We start from the raw sequence: 26,481 nt of genomic DNA on the forward strand, positions 1-26,481 counted from the left end.
GTGTATGTGGCGCCAGGCCTGGAAGGTGCCACCATTAACCAGGTGCCTATGAAGTTCCAAACAAAACAGCCCTTTTCAGGGCTACCCAATACTCTAGAAAAGAAATAACTATTAATTTGCCAATGTATGTAGGTAGAGTAGTGTGAAAATAAACACTAACTCTTTATTAATAGTGGAAGTGTATGTGTTTGTGTGTTTGTAAGAGCTCAGGTATGTTGGTGTGAATAGTAGATTATGGGTTTCTTAGCAAATGTGGAGAGTATAGTTAGGGTTATATTATATGAAATGAGAAAAGTGGGATGTTTTCCTTCACGTCCGCGCGATGTTCGGTCATCATCTAGGTAAGATCCATTTTATGTTTTAGGGGATGTTTTCCTTCACGTTCGCGCTTTTCGTATAAGAACCCACAGTATTCGTCGTTCAAACCATTCTGCAAAGAATACAAAGAAGATGGCGTCAAACCAAATGGACAAATTACAAACCTTGCAAGACGTTTTAGACAACTTAGGAATAATGGAACAGATGCTATTAAGACTGGTTGAAGACCATTATTCCTATAGTCCCCATCGTGTAAAGATGGAAATTAACAATTTAAGGAAAGCAAAGGACAAGATTAGTGGTGTAATGAAAGAGATCAAGGAGGAGAAGGAGGATGAAGAGGAAAAGATAAGAATAAGAACATGGAACGAAAAAATTGAAAAAGAAGAGGAAAATGAGAAGAGGAAGAAAGAAGAAGAGGAGGAAGAGAAGAAAGAAGAGAAGGAGAAAAAAAAGAAGAGAAAGAGTGTTGGAGATAAAATAAGAAGTTGGTGGAGGAAAAGAAGAAATTAGAAGAAGAAAACCCAAAGGCCCTTTTCAGGGCCAGCCATATTTCTCGAAAAGAGATAGTCTTTGAATTGCCTACCCCTTTTTTAAAAAAAATTTTTAAAAAAAAATCCCATGTTAAATTCCCCTTGTCCGTAGATTGTCCCACGATTTATTCCCATGTTAAATTCCCCTTGTCCGTAGATTGTCCCACGATTTTTCGCCATGTTAAATTTCCATTGTCCGTAGAGTGTCCCAGGGGTGTTTTGACTGGAATTTCCATTGTCCGTAGGGTATCCCACTTAACTACTTAGCAACCTAATTAATGCCTGTTATACACTACTGGCATATTGTATATTGAAAAATGGGAAATCACTACTGGCATATTGTATATTGAATAAGGGGAAATCACTACTGGCATATTGTATATTGAATAATGTGAAATCACTACTGGCATATTGTATATTGAATAAGGGGAAATCACTGCTAATAAAGTACCCATCAATATCTAGAGAAAATGGCTGAAAATCGCCAACCGGAAGACGCAAACTCTGCAAGCATTATTTGTAGCTGTATATAACAAGTGGAATAAAGTGTTCGGACACTTTTGGAACTTCATTGTAGCTCTTTCCCAATCCAATTTAAACATTCGGCTATGTTAGAATCCATGATTTACGTACATAGTTATGATTGTTTATTTTTTAAAATTCTAGAATGGTCTCATTGATGGCCATTAACAACTAAAACTTGCTACAACATTAATAAACGCAATTAAAGAATTGTACTTTTACCAAGAGCTATATTTGATTACCGAATATCACTTTTTATGATCGACCAGTTTCGGTCGCGTTTTAGTCTTTTTGTTTGTCAACTTACATATATTTTACTCATACTGGAAATGACATATGTATTATAGTTGAAGTTATTATATGCGGCTGTAAGACATTTACATCTGGTATCTTTGAACGGATGCTTCTTTAGATAATTATAATGAACAAAAGCCACCAGTGTAGTGCATTTGTGTTAATGAGAGGGACAACATATTGTAGATGTTTCTGGTGACTGCAGTACTGCCAAACTTGCATATGTAGAGACACTCTATCGATGTGGCTGTCTATAGGATTCACGGTACTAATTCAGTTCCCCATAGGAAACCTATTCAAACACCATGATATTAAAAATTCAATAACTTAAAAGATTTGAGTGCTCATGATTAAACCTATACTTATCAGTATAGATGAAACCTGGATGTCAGCTTTTGTGTAGAGGAAAGTATATGAGCCGCTTCATTTTCTGGACATGCATGTATTTGAAACATGTGCTTTCAATTCCGCAGCAAAGAGTCAGGTGCTGATTTTAGTAATGAGTGTTCCAAACTCAAGACTGTTAAAGGACCGAAATTCCATCAATAAAACAATGTCTCTAGTTTTTTCCTCACTTATAATTAAGATAATTAGGATAAGCTCTCAAAAGATTATTTTTTCTAAAACATAACTTACATTATTAACCAATCCTGCTCAGCCAAATCCATATTAACTCTATTTTATGTTTACCCATTTCCAGGATGGTTCCCATTTTTCCATATCATTAGTACCGTGTGTCCTATATCAACCCTTGATTTTCTTGACAGCCCAAGGAATAGTAGTTCAATACATAAGTAAGCAATGTGTATAGTTCTGCTTGTCAGTGATTACAATAGTGAATATTAAATTCTATTGCAAGTTCATGCTCACCTAAACAGCAATGGTACATTTCAGGCAACAGTGAAATATTTGAGCTTTATTTAAGAAAATCAGAAAAATATATTAAAATAAATCTGTCTAATAGGAATCATCTTTTTCAATATCACCATTTATCGCTCTTCAATTTAATATTGCAATATTTTACCAGCCTTGTAATATTATGTAATTAAATGAGTAAAAGGTCAAGGTGACCATCTATGTGTACATGTATTATTATAGAAAAAGAGATTTAAATTTTAAAAAATTACCTAAAATTCCTCTGAGAAGAAATAATTAATAACTAAAGTAAGGTCGACATAATTCTATTAAAATGCAAACTATGAACTTTCAAAACATTCACTGAAAGAAATTAGTGGGATGCAAAGTCATGAAAGATCATCACCATTGAGCATGGTGGAAGAGACCTAAGTAATCATGTCTGAAGCATTATGTTTCAAAACATAACTAGGAAATATCATATTGCTTACTGTAATTACTCTATAAAGAGTAAATCGTCTTAATTGTATATATGTATTGCTTAGATATAAACCAAAGTGCAACACACTCCACCTAACATAGTCAAATCTACGCACTGTTCCCCCTCCGCCTTCTGGCATCTGGTATCTTTGAACGGATGCTTCTTTAGACAAGTACAGTGAACAAAAACCACCAGTGTAGTGCATTTATTTCAGTGAAAGAGACATCATATTGTAACTGTTTGTGGTGACGGCAGTGTTGCCAAACTGGTCTCTGAAATGTAATATCACACAGCCTACACACCGTGAATTATTTATTTTGCTAAAAATGCATTTTCTTTGGTGCATTAATTTATGGATAAGGGAAGGCATTCTATTACTTCCACGTTAGGATCCATTATTAGAGCTATCATTGCATGGATCAGGGAAGCTTCGTATTTTACTGTTTCCACCGAAGGATCCATTTTGTGGGCTTTCAATTCTTGGGTCGAGGAAGGGATTCTTTTGTTTTCACTGAAGGGTCAACAATGTTTATTGAGTCTTTATATTCGAGGCTTGTCGCTTTCACCAAATCCACGACACTTGGGACCTCATAAAAAGACACTGAATTCAAAGTAGTGCATTCGTGTACTTGCAATAGGCATCTGAGCTACAAGAGAAGCAAGCATTCATCCATTGGACCAGAATATGCATTTGGCTGGTTGGACAGCCAGTGTACATCCCTGATTGAATACATTCATCATTATACTTTTGTCAATTTCATCACATTAGATGATGATAAGCACCTAAATCTTTTAGAACATTTACATTTAAGAGTTTTGTTGATAGTTCAGACAAATTATAGGAATCCTCACAATCCTACTATCCAGTTACAATCAAGCTTTACCTGATAAGTTGACGACGTAGAAGTATGAAATCGATGAGCAACTTAAATCAGTAAATCTTCGAGTATAATACATTTCAGATATACAATACGTCCTTAAAGCTTTTGTAACTGTTTCACGCGATGTTGGGAGAAAATATTGTTGAAGATACTTACCTAATTCAGCCAGAAACAAAAAATGTTTCTTGCACGTTATCAGAAGTATTTAAAACCAATGTAGTGGCATAATGGAAGCCTTTATTATAAGTGAGGAAATATCCAGCTATTTTTTTTTTATAAAAAAATCAATCAAGGTGCAGAACAACAACAATAAAATTGCGTTCGGCGTGGTCATTCCTAATTTTGATAAATGACTTAATAGTTTTATTTTAATCGACAAACTGTGTAATACATGTTGATAGTTAGTGTAACCAATGTGTTCTACTACCTGATAATACGGTTCTTCATCATTTAATGACATGGATACAGTACTTCCACACCGCTATTAATTGACAACTAATGGGGACTACGATCGTACGCTAAGAGACTAATATTGTCGTATATTTAAAGGAAGGACTCTTAGCATAAACCGAATTCTTGCTTTCCGCAAAGCATATTTCTATAGTTACAACAAAAACTATATTTGGTGTATTCGTTATACATGCATTGCTAATTCTGTTACAGTGAAAGCTAGTGCGAGAAAAGTAAATCATCATTTTATTCTCTTGTACAAACTGGCGTACATAAGGAAATCATTATTCAAATTAAAGTGCTAAAGTCTAGAGGAAAAAACGTCTGTCTGCTAATATTGTACCAAATACAGATTTGAATTGTGGACAGACTTAAAGCATTAACGGGTAGATGACTTAGAATATTGTCAAATGAAAGCGTCAAGAATAATTCAATAGTTCGATCAGCTGACACCAGTCGAGTTGTGATCTGTTAGTTTCGGACTGTGGTCTGTAGAGGTATATGAGGATAAATCAAATTAGGTTTTTTCAATATACTCTGCCGTGCAAATGATTCATTGACATACAAAATTGTGTTCTACAGATGGATTCGTGATTTTCCGATAAATGGATGTGAGAGTATTGGCTTTGTTTAAAATATTTGCTATAGTCTTGTGCAATACCAACTCCGAGACATTTCCACTTGTATGCGACTATCGCATATTCTTATAACGTATATGGTATGAGACTATTCAAACAAAGAGTCATTGATTCAAAGTGAGATTGTGGAGAGCGAAAAGTCTGATTTAGACCAAATCTTTAACAATATGCAAGTGTTCTTACAGATCTTTAATCATAGACTATCTGAAAGCCTGTGACTATTTGTCTTATAGGATACCAACCTTTGTAAGCAGAGCGTGTGTTCAACATCTTTCAAGATTGTTTTAGGCATGGCATTCGATAGGCCAAGTACATGTTCAATGCTGCCAAAAACCTACATCGTGGGCATTGTATCCTGTGATAAGATATACTAGACTCAACAGACATAAAATATATTGTACTGGCTTCTTTATTCACTCAGAACGACGTAATGTTCATTTTGTGTGTAAGAGAGTGTAAGACTACATAATGTTTTGCTCTTGTTTAAGTGTTAGAACTGATGTACAAATGTGTAAGTGAATTAACCGTGGATTATAATGTCGCATACTTCCCGCATTCACAAAACTCCGCAGCTCAAAAATGTGCCTCTTATAAACATGTCATTGTTTAAAGTTTAATGAAACAAATTTCACGAATTTAATGATAGCATTAATCAATTTTGGTTTCAATGCTTCCAGTCACTCTAAATTAATGTATTTTCGCCATCAGCTACATTAAACTGAGTTTGAGTTTGCATTAAAGTTGAGGATTGTTGCGAATATGGAGCTAGAAGGGTGAATATACCTTAACGTGATATCTGACAATGTTTGTGTATAGCGCATTGGCCAGGGAACTAATTAAATTCTCATAGACCGTAACGGTAATGTTTGGCCAAATCATTTTTACGGTAAGATCGACACATTACGCTTACATCCATTACGAACTGTATGGCAATAAGGATAGAGTCAAAAATGGTTGTTGTTTGTTTGTAGTTGTTTTTGGTTTAACATCATTTTGCGGCGCATTATAGGGCTATACATGGCGGCGAGTATAACTTGTGGATAAAGAAAGCCCCTGTAAGAACCGCGGACCCACCAGAAGCTGCTGGGAAGCTTTCTAACATACCCGCATATGACCAAGCCCAAGACTTGAACCCACGTGGACAGATCGGTGAAGAGAACAGCTCGGCCACCCGGGGCCATTCAAACCTTCTAATAATGCATACAGTTTACCCTAAATCTGACGTCATCTGAACAATTGCATTCATTTTTATTCTGATAATTATTTTGAACCAATTAGCGACCTTTACTTTTGTAGATACGATATTTCTTAAGCTAACGTACATATTCTACTTCCGTAGTTGATTAAAATAAAACTGTTGCAAATGCTCAATCAGTAGTCCCATTTTTGTATCATAGATCATACGTTGTATTCATAACCATAACAGTTGTAATGCTAGTATGAATTAGTATCTATAACTATACAACTTTTAATACTGGTAGGAAGACCTGAAATCATTTATAATGTCAAAGTTCAATAATTCATTTAATTCCTTAAACGCTATCATTTTCTGTAGCAGAATCTTCATGATCATTTCTCTGTTTTGTTTCCTTTTTTGCGAGCCTGCGTTAGAGGTAAGCGAAACAAGGTATGAGCAGTAAATGTTCCTACAGTTACCAACATGTTTTCGATTCTGGAAGCATAAAGATGGAAATAGTGTAGTGAAGATATGAAGTATTTCAGTGCGGTAATGACGACAAGAAGTTGTTATATCCTTACATTGAATCAGTAGAGAGAGAGAGAGAGAAAGAACGTTTGCTGATATACGAAATTTAATATATATTTGCACAGTGTGTTCCGCTGGATCATATCGTCCATCTGGAGTCTCTGATTGCATGACATGCAAAGCAGGCATGTATCAATCGGCAACTGGTCAAAAGTCATGTTTAAACTGCCAACCAGGCACGTACCAGGATCTTACAGGGCAAACGTCTTGCAAATCTTGTGCTGTGGGCACAAACCAAACGAGTTCGGGTTCTACATCCTGCACACCCTGTAAGCCAGGGTATTACCAGCCAAATGAAAGTTCACAGGCATGCATAGCGTGCAGAGCGGGATGGTATCAACCTTCTCCAGGGGCTTCTTCTTGTATTCAGTGTGACATTGGATCTTATCAGAGTCTCCAGGGTCAAGGTTCCTGTATTAAATGTCCAGCTGGTAAAACAACTGATGCAACAGGGTCCACGTCTGCAGACAACTGTTATTCAGGTAATATCATCACACTGCATATCCTGTCTTCAAAACATTGTATTAATTATTGTCTGTCCCCGAATACAAATGATTCAAAGTATTACTGTAAACCTGCTTCTGTTCGAATTTTCTTCGCGGAATTTGCTAGAGCAATCTTCCTACGACACTAAATAGTCGCAAATTTTTATCTTACTAATTGCATGCACGAAAATGAGTATATCCGCGAAATTGTTTAACATCGGGGATCCGCTAAATTAAGTTGGTTGTTAGATTATGGTATCTCCTTATTTGACTATACACATAATAATTTCCGACCAAATGTGCTAAAGTCAATGTTGTGAATTCACCGGTACATTCGTTAAACCAACCTTGATGGTCTCGTGAGAACATGCTGAAACCAAATCGAAGATATCATAGTTGAATCATTATGGCAAACATGAATCCCATGACTGCGATATTTACTTATAGGAATGTGCGATTTTTATTCTTTGCAAGACCTTAATAAGCTACCAATGTTTGAGTTCTTTTGAGAACACGCAAATTTCCTCTGAAAAGGTACTATATTTTATTCCTTTCACGGCCTTAATAAGCAACTGTTGTTTGCCTTTGGGGCAGAAGATAACATTCCTTTGATAACATTATATTTTCTTGTAAGAATCATTGTACTGCTTCTATGTGCGATCTAAGTACGCCATGGTGTTATTTGGATGGTCGTAATATGTTCACTTAATTTGCAGTGAGGGAAGATCATAGCGCTCTTCAGGCACACATTGTATTCTTGTGGGAACATTTTATTTTATGTTTTTTATGGAGGTTTCTGTTTGAAAACCTTAAACAGTTACATATGTGATTCATATAAGAACAAGAGTTGTCTCATATCAACACTATATGTGATCACGGTAACTTGATAATGTATGTGATTGCACAACTTTCATCAGCCACGCTAGCTATAACTTATCGTGCATTATTATCGTGCTGCATTTCATCTGTCTCTCAGCTGTTTATTGTTGCATTTTGCATTGGAATAATCATCACAACTTGTCTTGAAAATCAGCCACAGGTGAAATATTTTGGAAATGTTTTAACTCAACTTTGATACATTTTAGCAGTTGAAAATATTATGTTATGGTTTGCCTCGGAAGCAGTTTGCACGTAAATCATGCTCCACCGACCCACACATCGTGGTTAAGGCACAGTATATTCTTATTAAATTGCATTTGATATTTTTGCTTAACACATATATCAATCTTCGATTCTCTCAGATTAACCATTTTCAACTTGCAGTCGTCCTGCGTAAGGGCAGGTTCATTCATGCTCACCTACGCAAGCATACTTTACATCCAGTAAACAATATCCTGTTTACGGAAATCAGATATCAGGATGGTTACAATCTTAATGATTTCTGGTTGTAACGAATATCACAATATTACTAGAAAAGCTAGAAATCCATTAAACTAATTATTATTCCAGACCAGTTTTCTAGGAAAGCTAACAATCCTTAAACAAATTATTATTCCATGCAAGTTTCATATCGGAATTTATTTTGTTGCTCCTAATTATTTAGGGCGGAAAAAGAATTCCTAGGGAAATGGTAAATATTATTTATACGATTCACTTGTTACTTGTGATGAATAATGCCTGTTTAGTTCTTTAATGGCAAATGAGAAAAACATAGACATGTTTCGCTTTTTATCACAAGAAATTATAATTTAATAAACTAACTTTTGATCTTTGATTACTATAATTACACAAACGTCTGGTAGCCCAAATAAAACAAAATTATGTCTCAAAATTTGTTCAAAGCAAAGACACATCTAAATTTAACAGGAAGGTTCATTTTGATCAACCTTGCGTCGATCGGATAGACCGTACAAGAGTGTAATATTTTATCTGGATAAGACTATGCTAGTCATGTCTGCTTATTTAATGTCTCCCTTAATATCGATATTTCCAACACTAGCAGTGATGGAATAGATGTTATATCAATCATATAATGTATGGAACAAATTGTATAGAAAGTAAATGCAACGGCAGTAAAGAAAGCATACCACTGATAAAGTAAAATCTATCTTGAAGGAAAACGGCTGTGAGAGACCATCTGTTTTGAGAGACCGATTTCTTAACACCACTTGTTTTGAGATACTGATTTCCTAAAGTTCAGATTTATTGATTATGTAGTGTTCTTTTATGTCATAAGAGACAACTAGTCTTGATCATCAATGTGGGAAACAGAGGTTGTCTTTCAATACAAGTTCTAATGTCACAATCATTTAAAATATTGCATACAGAATGCTTGACAATCATAATTGCGTAACGTGTACGGGTTGTCTACCTTTGATATCACATCAGACCATCAGAAAGCCTTTTATTTCTTTAGGATACTTTATTGAATAATATGTTCTCTTCTCAAAACAGTTAAAAGTATTGGGTCCCTATTTCAAGGCATAGATAATGGGTTCTGGAACGAAGTAAAAGAAAACGTGCGAAGGTCAATATTCACTGGTACCATTAGCGTAGTTGAACTGATTTCACATGCGCTCTGCACACTTATGGTACATGTTTCTTCGTGCGAGCCTTGAGCAATATGAAGTGTATTAAATAATCAAACTTGAAACTTAATTTGAAGTAATACTGATTAGTAAGAGAACGTGGTACGATTTAAAGGAAATCACGTGAAATAGAGGAATTACAGCAATCCACTGTTATTGCTTTATGACTTTCTTGTGCAGTGGTTCGCTTTGTTGGCACACTTCAGATCAACCGCGACTACAAAGCAACATACGGGAACAAAAGCAGCACGGATTTCAAAAATTTGGAACAAGAGCTTACAACTGAGGTACAGTAGCATAGTTAGTACTTTTTGATGTGGTAAAATTATTCACTTTTGTCCCCTATTAACTCATTAGTTTCATATCATAATCTAAGAATTTAAATTTCATGAATGGTACAACTCTCCCTAACATTATACATGTGACAGATATCGAAAGAAAATTGCGTTATTTCGTATTTCTAAATATAAGGTTGAAAGTGTTTTAATTTTTTCATTAATTTTACGGTTTCTTTCATTATCTGCTTTACATCATTGCTTTGTTTATCTAAAAATAGTAACTTTAAGAATGTTACAAAAAACATTAGCTATCTTAAATTTATAGAATCAGAAAGCCTTTCCGATATAAAATACTGCCATGACCCTATGATGTCATCTTCTTTCAGTTAGACAAAGCTTGCAGGAATGGGTCCTTGAGAAGTTTCTGCAAATACAGCAAACTGACAAGTACGAGGTAATAAATAAATGTGCATTTTGCCCTTTGAAAACTTGTGTAATAATCAAGTTAACGAGAGGTCTCGGTCTCGCTTTTAATCTGATTCGCTGTCAAAATTTCAAAGGAACACGCCTTTGTCTGGCGTCAGATGGAATGATTCTAACATGTGGTATCTAGACTATTGTTACGTTTCCCCTAGTGACGAAATGTTGCTGGTTGGTAGATATCACCAACATCTGTTTGTGTAATGTAACGATACAAACGTTCGTGTCTAAATGGCACCTATCTTGCCAAATATTGCATATCTTGCTAAGTCAAAGCTTTCTTTTATTTTGCATGTTTACTTTTAGTTCTTAAGCAGACCTTCCTCGGAAAAAAAGAATGTAGAAATGACAGAAGAATTAGTAAAGATGAGGAAATTAAACGTTCAATTCTCGTCTTTTCCAGCAGTTCTAGTTGTCATACTTGATAAATCTATTGTCAAGAATATCAATATATTTTACAATTTGACAATAGCCGGCTAGTGTGATGTACATATTTCTTGAATGTCCATATAATCTGGTTCAGGATTGGATTTTTTCCAACAGAGCATACGAGTATGTCTTGAATAAAGCAAACCGATAGAATGCCTTCAAATCGGACTGAACTTTAGCCTATCAAAATGCTTATTTTTAAAACGAATATATGTCATTTGGTATAAGGCCATCATTATAACCGTAGTGCATCAATGTCGCCACAGCCATTACAAAGTGTCAATGTACTTAAATGTCGCCACAGCCATTACAAAGTGTCAATGTGCTTAAATGTCGCCACAGCCATTACAAAGTGTCAATGTGCTTAAATGTCGCCAGAACCGTTACTAAGTGTCTTTGTTTGTACATGTCACCACAACCATTATAAAATGTCCCACAGCTTAAATTACTATATGTCACCATTTGAAGTTGCTACTTTCCTTCATTTCCATCTTCCTTTTCATCCTTCTAGCAACCTTCTTTCCACCGGCCAAGCGTTTAGAAAAAGAACTAATTCAAGAAGAAAATAAAACAAGCATAAGAAAGCCCTTAAATTACAGAAACAGACTCACAGAAACACACACTACGCACGTATCGAGCTATGTATGCAGTTTGAAAGGGTGGTAACATTTAATATAGAATCGGTGAATTTAAGCAAAGAGACAAGTAACAAGATCGGAGAATTTACGTACTGCATGCCCGAATTTTGTGACATTTAATGATTGGCGACACATAAGCATGTCACAAATAGTTCACCGCTTCAGGAGGAATTTCTCATGAGCAATTAATGAATTGAGAACAACATTGTCGATAGAACACATGAGCCAGCTGGAGGAATAATCTTAGTTCCATTATAGATATTCTTGAGAAATATTTCATTTAAATTTTGATGGATGGTATACCCTTCTCATTTCTGTTACAAAACTTTGATCGATAACGTCGTTTGCCTTGTTTTTATATGTACTAATGTATTTTTTGGTTGAATGTTTAGTATATTCTGCCAGAGCATTCTACTTAACATCTTTCTCTCCATCATTATTTCAGTCATCTATATTTTCTTTGAATTTGGTGCTTTTAAAACAGAAATAACCACACCCTACTTATATGCATAACACAATATATAAAATCAAAGTATTCATTGTTGAATTTGCACAGGCTATACTGTGGCAGTCAGCAAAGGTGACGGACATTAGGCCTTATTGTACCACTGCTAATGCATACGTAAATCTTATGGTATTCAAAGCTTTGCCAGCGATAGTATCATACCTTTTTGGCCGCGCGTCGGGCACTCTAGCCACTGGTCCTTACTGATCACCTCTTATAACGTGAAACAAGGCTCATGGGGCTTATTCTACATTATCAAGCCCGCAGGAGGTTACTCGCTGATGTACTACAAGTTAAATTAACCGAGGCAGGATTAAGAAACTCTTCGTCCAAATTCGAGAGCTCTGTAAAAAATAATAAACCGTTGTCAATATGGTTTTGAAGATGGTTTCATTTCATATAATAAAGATTCGTACAAAAAGACACATGCTTTTATTTCCCATGTATAACTTAAATTCATGAACAAGTAACTTATCATGATATAGTAAAGATATTTACACTCACATTACATCAAGGGATCCGAGGGATTCATGAAAACTACGCCATTATACGCAACAAATATATTTGCGTCAGTGTCTTCCTGTGAATTCGCAGATATGGGATCGTGAGCGTGAACTATTACGGTAGTTCAAAATGAAACATTACACGGTAACTATTAAAATTCCAGCTCGCGGTTAAAATGTCATATAGATTGAATGTATAGTTTCGCCAAGTTACTATGACGCTCTTTTGTTTGAGTTCACAACGGTAGTGTTTTGTAACACATAGGAGTAGCACATGTTAACAGTATAACCTTACTCAGGTCAATACTACGAGAGATTGGGCAATTCAAATTTCCTAACAACCCTAGAAAATCAATGTTTTGTAAAGCATACATAAAATTATTCTTTTTTGGACAGAAATGGAAGCATCGTGGCAGAAACAGAGCTAGGATACCTGGCTAATCCTCTGGTGACAGAAAACTCGGTGACATCATCAATGATGCGGTCCCTCTCCCAGAGTACAAGCTCTATTGCTCAAGCAATAAATACGTCTTTCATAGCATTCAGTCAACTGTCAGGTATTTTTATATGAAAATGTATATATTTGGATATACTTTACAATCTATTTCAATTTGTTTCTTCGCTAAATTCAAATGTATGTCTTTCATGCATTCATTCATGCATACCGATTTTTATTAATATTCTCACCGTGTTTCTGAATCTTTTTATATTTGTAAACCAAAGAAATGGCAACTTCTAAAGTAACTTTTATATTGGAGTTCAACTTTCTTTATCACCTCATTTTTAATTATTTCTTTGTTGATATTTATCTTTATAAATGTATAAAAGTATATCGCTTTAGAATTTCGATATTTGTATTACACACAGAGAGAGAGAGAGAGAGAGAGAGAGAGAGAGAGAGAGAGAGAGATAGCTTGGTTGGTAAGCAAAATTTAATATATTTTGCACAGTGTGTTCGGCTGGATCATATCGTTCGCCTGCAGTCTCCGAGTGTGTGGCCTGCACAGCTGGCAAGTATCAACCGGAGAGTGGTCAAACATCATGTTTACCCTGCCAACCGGGCACGTACCAGAATCTCACAGGGCAAGCCTCTTGCAAATCGTGCACTGTGGGAACCTACCAAACAAATGAAAATTCACAGGTTTGTATAGCTTGCAGTGCTGGATGGTATCAACCTTCTCCAGGTGCGTCTTCTTGTAATCAATGTGAAATTGGATCTTATCAAGGTCTCTCGGGTCAAGGTTCCTGTACTAAATGTCCTAATGGTAAAACAACTGATGCGACAGGATCCACGTCCGTAGACAACTGTTATTCAGGTAATATCATCAGAATGTCTATCCTGACTTCAACACAGTCGCATTCTGTATTTCTGTTTAAACCTGCTCATATTTGGTTGCTATTTATTTTCGCGGAATTTGCTTGAGAAATTGACTTTCGACATTATATAGTCACAATAGATTTGTCCAAGGAATTACAAGTACAAGAGTTTGCATATCCGTGGAGTAATTTGACATCGACAAATCGCGAAATTAAGAAAACACGAATAAGAGTTGGATTGTAGTATATGCTTATTTGAATGTACACTCAAGAGTTTCCGATAAATGGTGCAAAAAGTCAATTTTGGATTTTTTAAACTTGAAAATGAAACTTTATTTATAATAATTAAACACTGCCGTTTACCTTTGGTTTATGTGTGCTCCTTTATTTGACTTCAAACTACCATATGAAGATTCCAGTTGAATTCTTACAATACAAAAAGCTGTATTACATGCATTTAATCTTACATAGTGAATCTAACCTTCGATCCGGAAGGCGATAGAGACAATATATATTTCCTTTGGGAACACAGCCTGATATTTTTACTCTTTGTGACTCCTGAACAATTCATCGTAATTTGATTTTGGAAGCAAGATAACTTTCTTTTTTTTATACACCATATTTTCTTGTGGAAACGTTGTTTTAAAAAAAATGCAAGATAGAATATGCCTTCGTCGCTTGCATTGTAGGAGTAGCATAACCGTCTTTAGGGAACACAGTATTTTCTGTGGGAACATGGTATTTTTTATTTGCTTGACTTTCACCATGTACTTTTGTGCTTCTTACAGGAACAAATTATCATGTAGGAATTTATTCTTTTCGATCTTATCATACCTGTCATTCCAGGACTTATATCAGTCACCGTAGCCATGTGTCCTCATGCATTAGTCGTTTCTCTCTTGGCTATTTATTGTTACAATTTGTATCGAAGTAAATACCATATTTTATCTTGAGAATCAGTGAGGGGCGGAATATTTTAGAAATGTTTTAACTCAACCTTCATATAATGTGGATATTTTATAAATATTGGCACATGCACATTTTTAAGGTAAGCCTGTGTATCATTATGATATGTAATGACGCTCCGCCAACTCATTTCGAAAACTATATTTAGATTTTTGTGACAACGAAGGGGCGTGGTATGATGTAAAGAAATTGGTGTGAATAGAACTATTTTAGCAACTCAGGGGTTATGTGTGATACTGCCTATGAGACTGACGTCTCGCCGAATTGGCAGTACTATTTCTGTGTTTTCGGTGAGTTGCCTTGTCTCTATATTAGAATCATATATTCTTCTTATTAATTCAAATTTTATCCCAAGCAAATGATGAAATCACTCGAGGCTCTTTAATTTACAAGTCATCGATTTACGTCACATGTATATATGGGTATGTTGTTGGTATCTTTCCAATCCATCGTTATTCTTTTATTAAATTTGTATGCAGAGGTTCGCTTTGTTGGCACACTTAAGATTAACCGCGACTACAAAGCAACATACGGGAACAAAAGCAGCACGGATTTCAAAATTTTGGAACAAGAGCTTACAAATGAGGTACAGTAGTTGCTAATTGTAGATGTATGCTAATTGTAGATATGACCAAACTATTCACTTTTATTTCTTATTAACACGTTCTGGCCATATCATAGTCTATAACATTAAGTTGTAAGCATATCACTCCCTTTCCTTCCACATAAGCAAACCAAATCGAAAATTTTTTATGCTATGTCGTATTTCTGAATATGAGGTTGTGACTTTATTTGTACGTTTATTCCCTTTGTCTGCCTTAATGTATTGCTCTCCGTTTGTCTAATCAATTAATTTTAAAACATTTCGTAGCTGCATTGGTTTGTTTCAATCTAAAAGTGTTTCAAATATTAAGTAGTGTCTTGACTCCCTCGTTTATGTTTATATCCTTCTTTCAGTTGGACAAAGCTTGTAGGAATGGATCCTTGAAAAGTTTCTGCAAGAACAGCAAATTGACAAACACGAGGTAATAAAAATACATGTGTATTTGTTACTTGAAACATTTATTCCAATCAAAGTAAATAATAGTTCTCTTTTAATCAGTTATGCTTTGCTGCCACATCTGTAGAAGAACATTCATCTATTACTCTGTCTGTCGCCAGATGGTATGATTCTGATGTGTGATCATGACAATGTTGTTACGCTTTTAAATGTTGCTTGTGCATTTTTGTCGCATGTTCGTAAATGTTACCAAAATCTTGTCACGTGCGTTTACTAAATGTCTCGTCTATATGTCAGCAATATTACTAGACATCGCTTACATTATTTTCCCTTTTGTCTTGCAAAACACTTGTAAACAGAAGAAGGTATAATCCACAGAATAATTAATAATGAATTAACATAAAAAACATTCAATATTCGATTTTCACCAGTTTTTCTTGTCGTACCGGACAAATCTTTTTTATGTCAAGACCATTAATATATTTTAAAATGTTTCAATAGCATTGTTTTCTTTTCAGTTTCGAGTGTGATGCATATATATCTGTAATACCCATAGAATCTGGTTCAGGACTGGAATTTTTCTACAGAATTTTAGATTGGATATTCATTATTTCTTCAATCAAACAATTGGATTATATAAACCTAAAATGTGACTGAAGTTTACTCTGAAGACTTTTAAAACGTATCGATGAGATTAGGACAGGGTCATTATTGTTTCCGTTATGCCTAAATGTCGCCACAATAATGATAAAGTGTCTCTTTGCTTATATGTCGCCACATTCATTACTAGATGTCGCAATTTTTTTGTTCTTCATTTCTTTATCTCTGAATGGCTTAATTATTTCCATCCGTCAATTATTTAGAAAGAACTAATTGAAGACGAAAAGTCTCTCCATCTCTCTGGCTCCCTGTCTCACTATCTCGCTCAATCCATCTATACATCAATCTATCTATATACCTCTCTGTCAGTCTGCTAGTCTGTCTGTCTGCCTCGTGTGTGTGTGTGTGTGTGTGTAGGGAGAAGAGAGTAAACAGTTTCAACTGAAAACTCTCGATAAACTTTAAATTGCATTTAACCACACATTAGCTTTCAAAGAGCAGTGGTTGAAATTGCTATGCTAACTGGTAATACACTGCGTTGGAAATATGTATGGCAGATAGCTTGCGCAATGATACTAATGTTAACAAAACAAAAAGTAAAGTTCACTTTTTCATAAGATTCAAAATGTTTTAAAATGATAACATTTACATCAACGGCGTGTTCTGCTCCAAATGGACTAACGAAGCCGTACTTGTAGCTTGGTCAATCTGTGCAAAATGGCCTGTTTGCGGAACGCTTGATTTCATCCACTCATTGTAGCATGTACATGCCTTGTAATTAATGTTTTTGTTGATTATCGTGAAAGAATGTTCAAGTGATGGTCGAACGTTTTGCTACTTTGTGTACACTATCCTCGCAGTAGAGGTAGAAACAGTCCACGAGTCAAGATAAACGCCACATATCAGGCAGGATATAATTATCTTGCACCTGTGTTCCACATTGGAAAACACGGTCATACACATATAGGAATGTGGGGATCACCACGTCCTACATTCGTCATAGCATGCCGTATCAATTCAAAATATTGTATACTAATACTTACGGCAGGTGATATATTATTATTTTATGACAAATATTTGAATTTTTTATGACGATTTGAATGTATATATTCTGTATAGTAGCGGTCGGAATAGATGACAGACATTGGGCCTAAATGCCCCACAGAGTGCCAATGCTTATGTGAATCGCGTGGTATTACTATACCATTGTGATCGCGAGGGGTGCATGCTAACCGCTAAGCTACAGCGTTCATTGATCGCCTCTTACGACATTTAAGAGAGCGCATAGGTCTTATTCTACTATATCAAGCCATCATGGGGTAATTCCCAACATTATCAACCACACAAAAGATTCATCACTAAGTTGCTTAAGGTTAAATTGACGGAGATGGATTGGTCTTGGTTCGTGGCAATCGAGAGTTCAGCAGAACATAACTATTGCTATTGAAATTTTTTTTCTTCATTTGATAGAATAAAGAAAATTCTATAATTCAACTTACATTATAAACTACTCAATTGACATTACATCAAGGTATGCGAGTATTCCATGAAAGTAAGGATCTGAAATTGATTTAATATTTAATGTATGAATCTCGTTGAATAATGTCCAGCTTTTGCTAGCCTTGGCCAGTTTCATAAACTCAATATTAAATCATTACCTGTTTGAGATAACATTTATCACATAGTTTATATTTTAATGGAAATAGGAAAGAATGAAGGAAAATTATTTCGTTCATTATGACTCAGTAGATGCACCTTTGATATTGTTGCGCATAAAAAGTAGTCCCTGGCTCTATTGGATTTTTGCGTAGTTCTATAACCATTAGTATTTTTACATGATTTACCGAATGTAATTCAAGGAGCAGCTATCCTTCCGAATAAATCGACTATTTGACTCAGATGACATAATTTTTCAACAGAGAATGTCTGCTGCATGTAATTTAAGTACGATGGCACATAGTTTGAATCGAGTTAGATTAGAGTAATGTTTAAAAGCGAAAGTGTCAGCTTCACTATGAAGCATTCCAGTTATTTGATATTCATATGAACTGATTAATAAGGATAGAGATATTACAGATTTACAGTGATGCATTTGTGACCGGACATTTGCATTATTCGATTTGAAACAATAGACGACAAAAGACATAGACACATTTTATTTGGAGTCACACTTGTTTTACATAATAAGAAAAAGACACATTTGATCGTTTGAGCCATTATATGGCGTAAATATGGTCTGGTTGGATAAAGTTATCTAATTTAGAGACAGGTTAATGTCCACATTTTTTTGTTAACAGCTGTGTTTTCTTTTTTTTTTTGCTCCTCTAAACTCACATTGAAATCACTCTTCTATGTATATATTGCGGATTCATCATTACAGATATACCGTCCAGCTCTCTCCCCACTACCGCTATCAATTAACAAAGTTCCTTAGTTGTATTTGTTGTTGTTGTTGTTTTTGTTGTTAGTAGTATATGGGGATACCCTACGGACAATGGGAATTAGCATTACAGAACCCCTTGGGACAATCTACGGACAAGGGAAATTTAACATGGCGAAAAATCGTGGGACAATCTACGGACAAGGGGAATTTAACATGGGAATAAATCGTGGGACAATCTACGGACAAGGGGAATTTAACATGGGAATAAATCGTGGGACAATCTACGGACAAGGGGAATTTAACATGGGAATAAATCGTGGGACAATCTACGGACAAGGGGAATTTAACATGGGATTTTTTTTTAAAAAAATAAAAAAGGGGTAGGCAATTCAAAGACTATCTCTTTTCGAGAAATATGGCTGGCCCTGAAAAGGGCCTTTGGGTTTATGTTAATGTATTCATAAACATAAATGGCACCGCATTGGTCTTCTTCTTCTCCTTAGGCTGCGTCTTACTGTTGGTCCGTACATCAGCACTCTTTTCAGGCATCCTTGTCTTTCGACGTAGATCCTACGTATCCACAGGCTGGTGTTGGTCCTGTGGACAACGGTCCACTTCGATCGGACATACATAAGCAAGTCTGTCCGAAACATCATGGAAGACACAAGGGTGGATGACTCAACTGTAGTCCACATCTTGAAGCGACGAGAATAGGTGAATCAATGCAGTGAACGGCGCTTATTTATAGGGACAGGAGGGATTGAAACGGATTGAGTTCATTCACCAATCCGATCACGCGTTACAGAATTCAGTCAGCCCGCATCCAATCCGAAGAGAGCAGTCTGTGACGTCACGTAGTCAATATAGATTCGCTAACGCTTGTGTGCAGTCAATCTATGCGACAGTGATTCAACATGACGGAAACTCAGAAAACGATCCATTGGGCTGCACCAGCAGGGGAGACTGCCCAAGGGAACTCGGACTTACTTTCAGAAGAAGTGAATTGGGATTTTGTGGATTTTCTCTCCTCGCAAGAATTTGTTCCGGAACCTTCGTTAGCTTCTTCATTACCGCAAGTGGAGAATTTTAGACAGAGACAGAAAGAAGAATTGGAGAAATTTATGCAACGACAAAAGGAAGCGGAACAAGCTTTTCTCCTACAGCAACAGCAACAAGAAGAAGAGGTAAGAAAAAAACAACAGCAGCAACAGCAAGAAGAAGAAGAAGAAGTAGCAGCAAAGAAACAAGAGGGTGAAAATCAAACGGCCACGGTACTGTTGGACATTTTAGCGGAGTTAAGAAGTCTGAAACAAATGTATCAGACTTCTTTATCACGACCGAAGAGAATACGACCTTCCCGAGCTAAACACGTCAACCCTGTGACTAAGCCTACCGTACCACCCTTAGTGATTTCAACCCAATCATCATCAACATTACGCAGTCCAGAAGTAGGCCTTGGCCGTGGCAAAGGCATAAGGCAGTTAAAGTTGATTGCTTAAACTCACCCCTTCACCATGAAGAAAAAAAGGCCCTTTTCAGGGCCACCCACATTTCTCGAAAAGAAATACAATTTCAATTTGCCAATAACTCAAAAAAAAATAACCCACCCATTTTACCCTTATAGTACGTGTCTGTGTATGAGTGCGTGAGTGTATCTTCTTATTTTAAAATCATAACTCAAAGACACTTACCTTATATCATTCATTTATTCTTTTCTCCATTTTTTACAATTCAATTCACAATTCACAACACAACACTTTAATTAAAAGTTCATTGACTTCTTCTTTCTCCTTGTTTAGTCTCTCTCTTTTTTTAATTTCTTCACCGTCTCACTCTTTTCCTCTTCTTCTTCCTCCTCGCTTTCTTCCCTTCTTCTTTTTTTCTCTTGTTTCTTTTTCTTCACCTGTCTTCTTTCTTCCTCAGAAGAATCCCTCTCTTCTTCTGAAGAATTCCTCTTTTCTTCTGACTCCTCTTGTTTCTTTTTTGGGCAATCTGGAGACCAATGTCCTTTTTCTTTACAATAATAACAGGTATCTTGACTTTTGTCTTTTTTATCCCCTGTTTTTTTTCTTTTTTGACGGTCTGGACACTCTGAAGACCAATGCCCTTTCTTCTGACAGATATAGCAAGTATCTTGACTTTTATCTCTAAAGGAAGGAGAGTAGTCCGTAGGCTGGTCTGAAGAGAATTTTCTAATGACCCCTCGCAAAGCTCTGACGAAACGTTCCATCTGGTCAGTCTCTTCCATCGTTGTGTTCGGCTTGAGAGTGAAATGAATAGTGAAAGGACAAGACACACATCCTTTTATATACGCTGGTCTGCTATGACTATAAAGTAGTTTATGGTGTTTGAACTTGAGTCATTTGACTTTTTGCTTTCAAGATGAAACGATCCCATTCATTCGAGAAGAAAGAAGAAGAAAGTAAGAGGCAGAAACGTGATCTATCGCCTCGTACCAGGGCTGAAATCTTGGCACAAATTCATGCCAGTGATTTTGAAGAGGACATGAGTGAACCAGAATCCGAACCCTCTAAACCAAGTTCACCACCCTTAGTCAACCCTGAAAAGTACTATTCCATTCGAGAGACGGAAAAGCGCTCCTCTAGAAAATTTAGAACCACGGCTTACAAATACACGGTGAAGTTTAAAGATTTCAAGGCTGAAGTGCCGTTAGAGAAAGCAGAAGTGTTCATCACCGAGGTGTGGGATTCTTTGCTCACTTCACTCAAGCAGCAATGTCAACCCAAAGAAGACGATCGCTTGAGACTTTCCATACAACACGACGGTTTGAAATCCCCTGTTTGGATCGAGTTTAGCACCCCTGCAGAATTGACTGCTTCCAAAGTCATGGACAAGATTCAACACGTGCAACAATCTAATGACCAGTTTGACATCACCGATGGTAAAGCCACACTGGACATGACCCACGTCTCTCCTCCTCAAGGGACTGGACGCAAAAAGATGTTATTGGTAGACGACCTTCGCAACACCAAAACAAGTCTCGTCCGAATTAACAACCCTCAAGACCAGATGTGTTTAGCCCGTGCCATCGTGGTGGGACGAACCTATGCCAACAAGAACGACACGGTAGAATGGAAAAGAACCTGTGACACTATTCAACGTTCCGACCGAGCCAAACAACGAAACGAAGCAGAACTCTTGTTACAACAAGCCGGATTGCCCAAAGACACACCCTGCGGCATTCCTGAGATGCAAAAATTGCAAGATGTCCTAGCTCCACGCTACACCTTGAAAGTGCACCCTCAAGAAATGCGCGGACCTCTGTTGTTTCGAGGCCAAGATTTTAAGGACGGAAAATACATTCATGTTTATCATCACGATGACCATTTCGATACGATTACCAGTATCACCGGATTTCTGGGATACGGTTATTACTGTGAGAAATGTGACCATGGTTATAATAATCGAGAGCAACACAAGCATTGTGGATGGAAATGCTCAGGATGTTTGGCCTCTTCACCCTGTCTGAGCGAAGAACCAGTGCCTTGTTCCACTTGTCTGCGCACGTTTGTCAGCCCTACCTGTTACCAACAACATCTGAAAACGCAAGGTTCACAGAAGAAATGTGCTTGTCAACTGCTGAGATTGTGCCCCGCGTGTGGACAAGGCATACGTACCAATAGTGTCAAGGCACACGTATGTTCAGGAAAGAAAAAATGTCACATTTGTCACCACATCGTGGACTTGGAACACCAATGCTACGTGCAAAAATACCAACCCCCACCAGAGAAAGAGGACGGTCACAAGAAGAAAGGCAATTTCATCTTTTTCGATTTCGAATGCATGCAAGAGACCGGCATTCACATTCCTAATTTCTGCGTGGCTCATCGAGCGTGCGAGAAGTGCATTCAAGAACCTATCTTCAGTCATTGCCCTCACTGTAGCAAGATACCCGGAGGGCGTGAAAAAATCTTTCGGGGACCAAACACGTTAGCCGATTTTGCCCAATGGGTCTTAGACCCCGTCGACAAGACGTGGAGCCAAGAGGACATCGAACGTTACCGAGATTGTCATTGTCATGCCACGGTGATGGCTCACAATTTCTCCGGATACGATGGACAGTTTCTTTTGAGGTACTATACGGAACAAGGCACCGAGCGTCCTAAAGTGACTTTGAACGGAGCCAAAATCATTTTCATGCAAGTGGGACAAGTACAGTTTAAAGATTCGATGAGCTATTTGGCCATGCCTTTGAGTCGAATGCCTAAAACGTTTGGAATGACAGAAATGGCTAAAGGGTACTTTCCACACTTTTTCAATACGGAAGCCAATCAACATGCCGTTCTACCCCATTTGCCTGAGGCTCACTATTACGACCCCGACAACATGCGTACCGAACAACGAGAAGCTTTCTACGCTTGGTACCAGATTCACGCCTCGGACCCTTTCGACTTTCAGGAAGAAATGCTAAAGTATTGTCGTTCCGACGTGGACATTTTACGGCGTTGCTGTGGAAAATTTCGAGAACTGTTCATGGAACACGGAGGGGTCGATCCTTTGAAAGAAGCTTGCACCATTGCCAAAGCGTGTTCCTTAGTGTACCGCCAACGATTCATGCCTGAAAATACCGTGGCTGTCATCAGTCCTCAAACGACCAACTATGTCAAGCGTCAATACTCGGTCAAAGCCCTACGTTGGTTACATTACTTGTGCGACAAGGAAGACAAATGGATTCAGCATGCCCGCAACGGAGGAGGCGAAAAGACCATTGGAACGTATTCGGTCGATGGCTGGGACTTAGAAAACCCCAAGATCGTGTACGAGTTTAACGGTTGCTTATTTCACGGATGTCCCGTCTGTTACCCTGACCGTGACACTAAAAATCAGTTTTTGCAACGAACCATGGAAGACTTGTACCAGGACACTTGTCAGCGACGCCTAAAGTTAGAACAGCAAGGATACCAAGTGGTGGAAATGTGGGAACACGAGTACGATCACCGTTTGAAAATCGATCCCGAGTTTAAACGCCTCGTGGAAAGTTACCAGTTCATGGACCCGCTGAACCCGAGGGATAGTTTGTACGGAGGAAGGACCAATGCCACCTGTTTGCTGTACCAAGCCGACGAAAAGAAAGGAGAAGAAATCAAATACTTGGACGTGTGTTCGCTGTATCCCTACGTGTGTAAATATTGTCGCTTTCCTGTAGGGCACCCGCAATTGCTGACGGAACACATCGACCTGAAAAACATTCGACAATACGAAGGCTTGATCAAGTGCAAAGTTTTGTCTCCCACGAACCTCTACCATCCCGTCTTACCTCACCATTGTCAAGGCAAACTGATGTTTCCCTTGTGCCGTACTTGTGCCGAAACGTGCAACCAAGATCAGCCTTGTCAGCACAGCCAGGAAGAACGGGCCTTGACGGGAACCTGGGTCAGCGTAGAATTGTTCAAAGCTCTGGACATGGGATACGAACTGTTAGAAGTATACGAGATTTGCCACTTTCCCAAGACACAACAGTACCGCAAGGGTGATCCCAGTCAGAAAGGCATTTTCGCAGACTACGTGGATGCCTTTTTGAAACTGAAGCAAGAAGCCAGCGGCTATCCTTCCTGGTGTCACACTCCCGAAGACCAAATAAAATTCAAAGAGAAATACCTGGAACAAGAAGGCATCACTTTAGACCACATCGAGAAAAACGAAGGCAGGCGATCGTTTGCCAAAGTGATGTTAAATTGCTTGTGGGGTAAAATGGCACAACGACCGTGTTTACCCAAGACGGAATATTTGACAGAACCTTCCCGCTACTTCCAGATGATTCACGACAAAACCAAATACATGAAACACGTGGACGTCGTTCGAGAGAATTTGATCTTGGTCAATTACGAAGAAGATCTGGACTTTGTACAAGACGACCCTTTTGGAAATGTCATCATTGCGGCTTACGTGACAGCCCATGCTCGCTTAAAATTGTACGAAGCTTTAAAACTGTTAGAAGAACGCGTCCTGTACTTTGACACGGACAGTTGCATTTACATCCATCACCCGATTCAACATCACCCTGACATCGAAGGAGACCGTTTAGGAGCCTGGACAGACGAGCATCCCGACGACAAGATTCTAAGTTTCGTCAGTGGCGGTCCCAAAAATTACGGCTACGAATACCGGGACAAACAAGGAGAAGTGCACACGACGTGCAAAGTGAAAGGACTGACTCTGAATTATCGTACCAGTCGAGTGGTCAACTTTGGGGTATTGAAAGAAGCCTTGCAATCGGGAGAGGATGGAAACTTTAAAGTGACCACCTATCAACCTAACAAGATTGTACGTTTACCCACTCACCACATCGTCAGTCGACCCTTGGAAAAAGTCTATCAAATCGTGTACCAGAAGCGAGTTCGACTTCCCAATCATTTCACCTTACCGTATGGACACGTCGGTATAAAACATTGGTTGTAAGAGGATAGCCCCCCCCCCCCCACCAGAAAGATGACTTCGCCACAGCAAGAATCGAGTGAGAAACCCGATGAGAACTCCAAGTTCAAACCCTACCATTTTCCAGTCTTCTTACCTGACTATTGTGATTGTGCCCGTCGATTGGACACGTTTCAGAAATGGCCTACGGATAGGGAAGGATTACTTTCTTCGCATGTTTTAGCTAGAACAGGATTTGTCTACTTGGGACCTGAGTCAGGATTGGGATACGAGGTACAGTGTTTCGCTTGCGGACTGAAGTTACGAATGGATCTATGTATCTATAAAGATTCAGCTATTCTGGAACATACTCGATGGTCTCCGCACTGCCCTTACCTTTCTATGGCCTTTCCACCCATCACACTACGGTACAATGTTGACGGTACCTTAGAGACGGTACCTTCCAGAACAAGACATAAAAAACGTAAAAAAGGAAAGATGTACAAGCTGGAGACTGCATTGCGACTAGTATAAAAAGAGGGCTATGGTCAAGATCGATAGTTCATTGGGACTACCAAGACCGAGCGAACAAGATGAATACTTTGAAAAAGACATCGTTCCAGTTTGGGGATTGTAAAAAAGCTGTATCTTTCTCTACTGGATGGATAAGACCCAGGCATTGCGACGGAAAATGTCCGGAAGGAAACTGCGATTGTCCATGTGGTTACCATTGTAATTGCGTAACGGAGTTTGCAGACGAGTGCGATTGTGAGCCTTGCGATGGGACCGATGCTGTACGTTGTGATCTGAGGGATGCCGTAAAGCATCATGGGAACTTTGTTCTCACTACCCCTGTCATGGAAAGTGATGCTGTGCGTGTCAAACCTGAGGGATGCGAAAGCGATGCCGCTCGTCCTCTTGGACATTTTACTGGGTTTAAAGGGGAATGTCGACCTTCACGTTTACCTCCCTACGGATGTCATCCAGCCCTGAGCAAACTCCTGCCCATGTCACTCAACCCTCATCGAAACGAACCTGTGAAAAACGAATATTCGTTTCCTGTGCGTTCGTCGGAATACTGCGACTTTGAAAATCGTCTTCAATCGTTCAAAGGAAAATGGCCTAAGTATCTGGGAGGACCGACCCCCGAAGAATTAGCCAGAGCCGGATTTTTCTACTTGGGCGAAGGAGATAAAGTCAGGTGCTTCAGTTGCGATGTGACACTTCACCACTGGGAACCGGAAGATTCGGCCTACG

At 38.0% G+C, this 26,481-nt stretch overlaps 1 protein-coding gene across 1 annotated transcript in view; it reads left to right on the plus strand.

Annotated features, from left to right (window-relative positions):
* Positions 1-26,481, plus strand: part of LOC149791073 (uncharacterized) — a 189,274-nt gene that overhangs the window by 139,179 nt on the left and 23,614 nt on the right. Inside the window, exons 17-23 of the mRNA XM_089973000.1 lie at positions 6,803-7,219; positions 9,931-10,037; positions 10,415-10,482; positions 12,980-13,140; positions 13,534-13,899; positions 15,346-15,452; positions 15,824-15,891. Of these exons, the coding sequence (XP_089829126.1) occupies positions 6,803-7,219; positions 9,931-10,037; positions 10,415-10,482; positions 12,980-13,140; positions 13,534-13,899; positions 15,346-15,452; positions 15,824-15,891 (1,294 nt within the window). The remainder of the gene's footprint in view (positions 1-6,802; positions 7,220-9,930; positions 10,038-10,414; positions 10,483-12,979; positions 13,141-13,533; positions 13,900-15,345; positions 15,453-15,823; positions 15,892-26,481) is intronic.

This window comes from Sinohyriopsis cumingii, chromosome 10, assembly GCF_028554795.1.
Source record: "Sinohyriopsis cumingii isolate HCF-2022 chromosome 10, ASM2855479v2, whole genome shotgun sequence".
NCBI lineage: Eukaryota > Metazoa > Mollusca > Bivalvia > Unionida > Unionidae > Sinohyriopsis > Sinohyriopsis cumingii.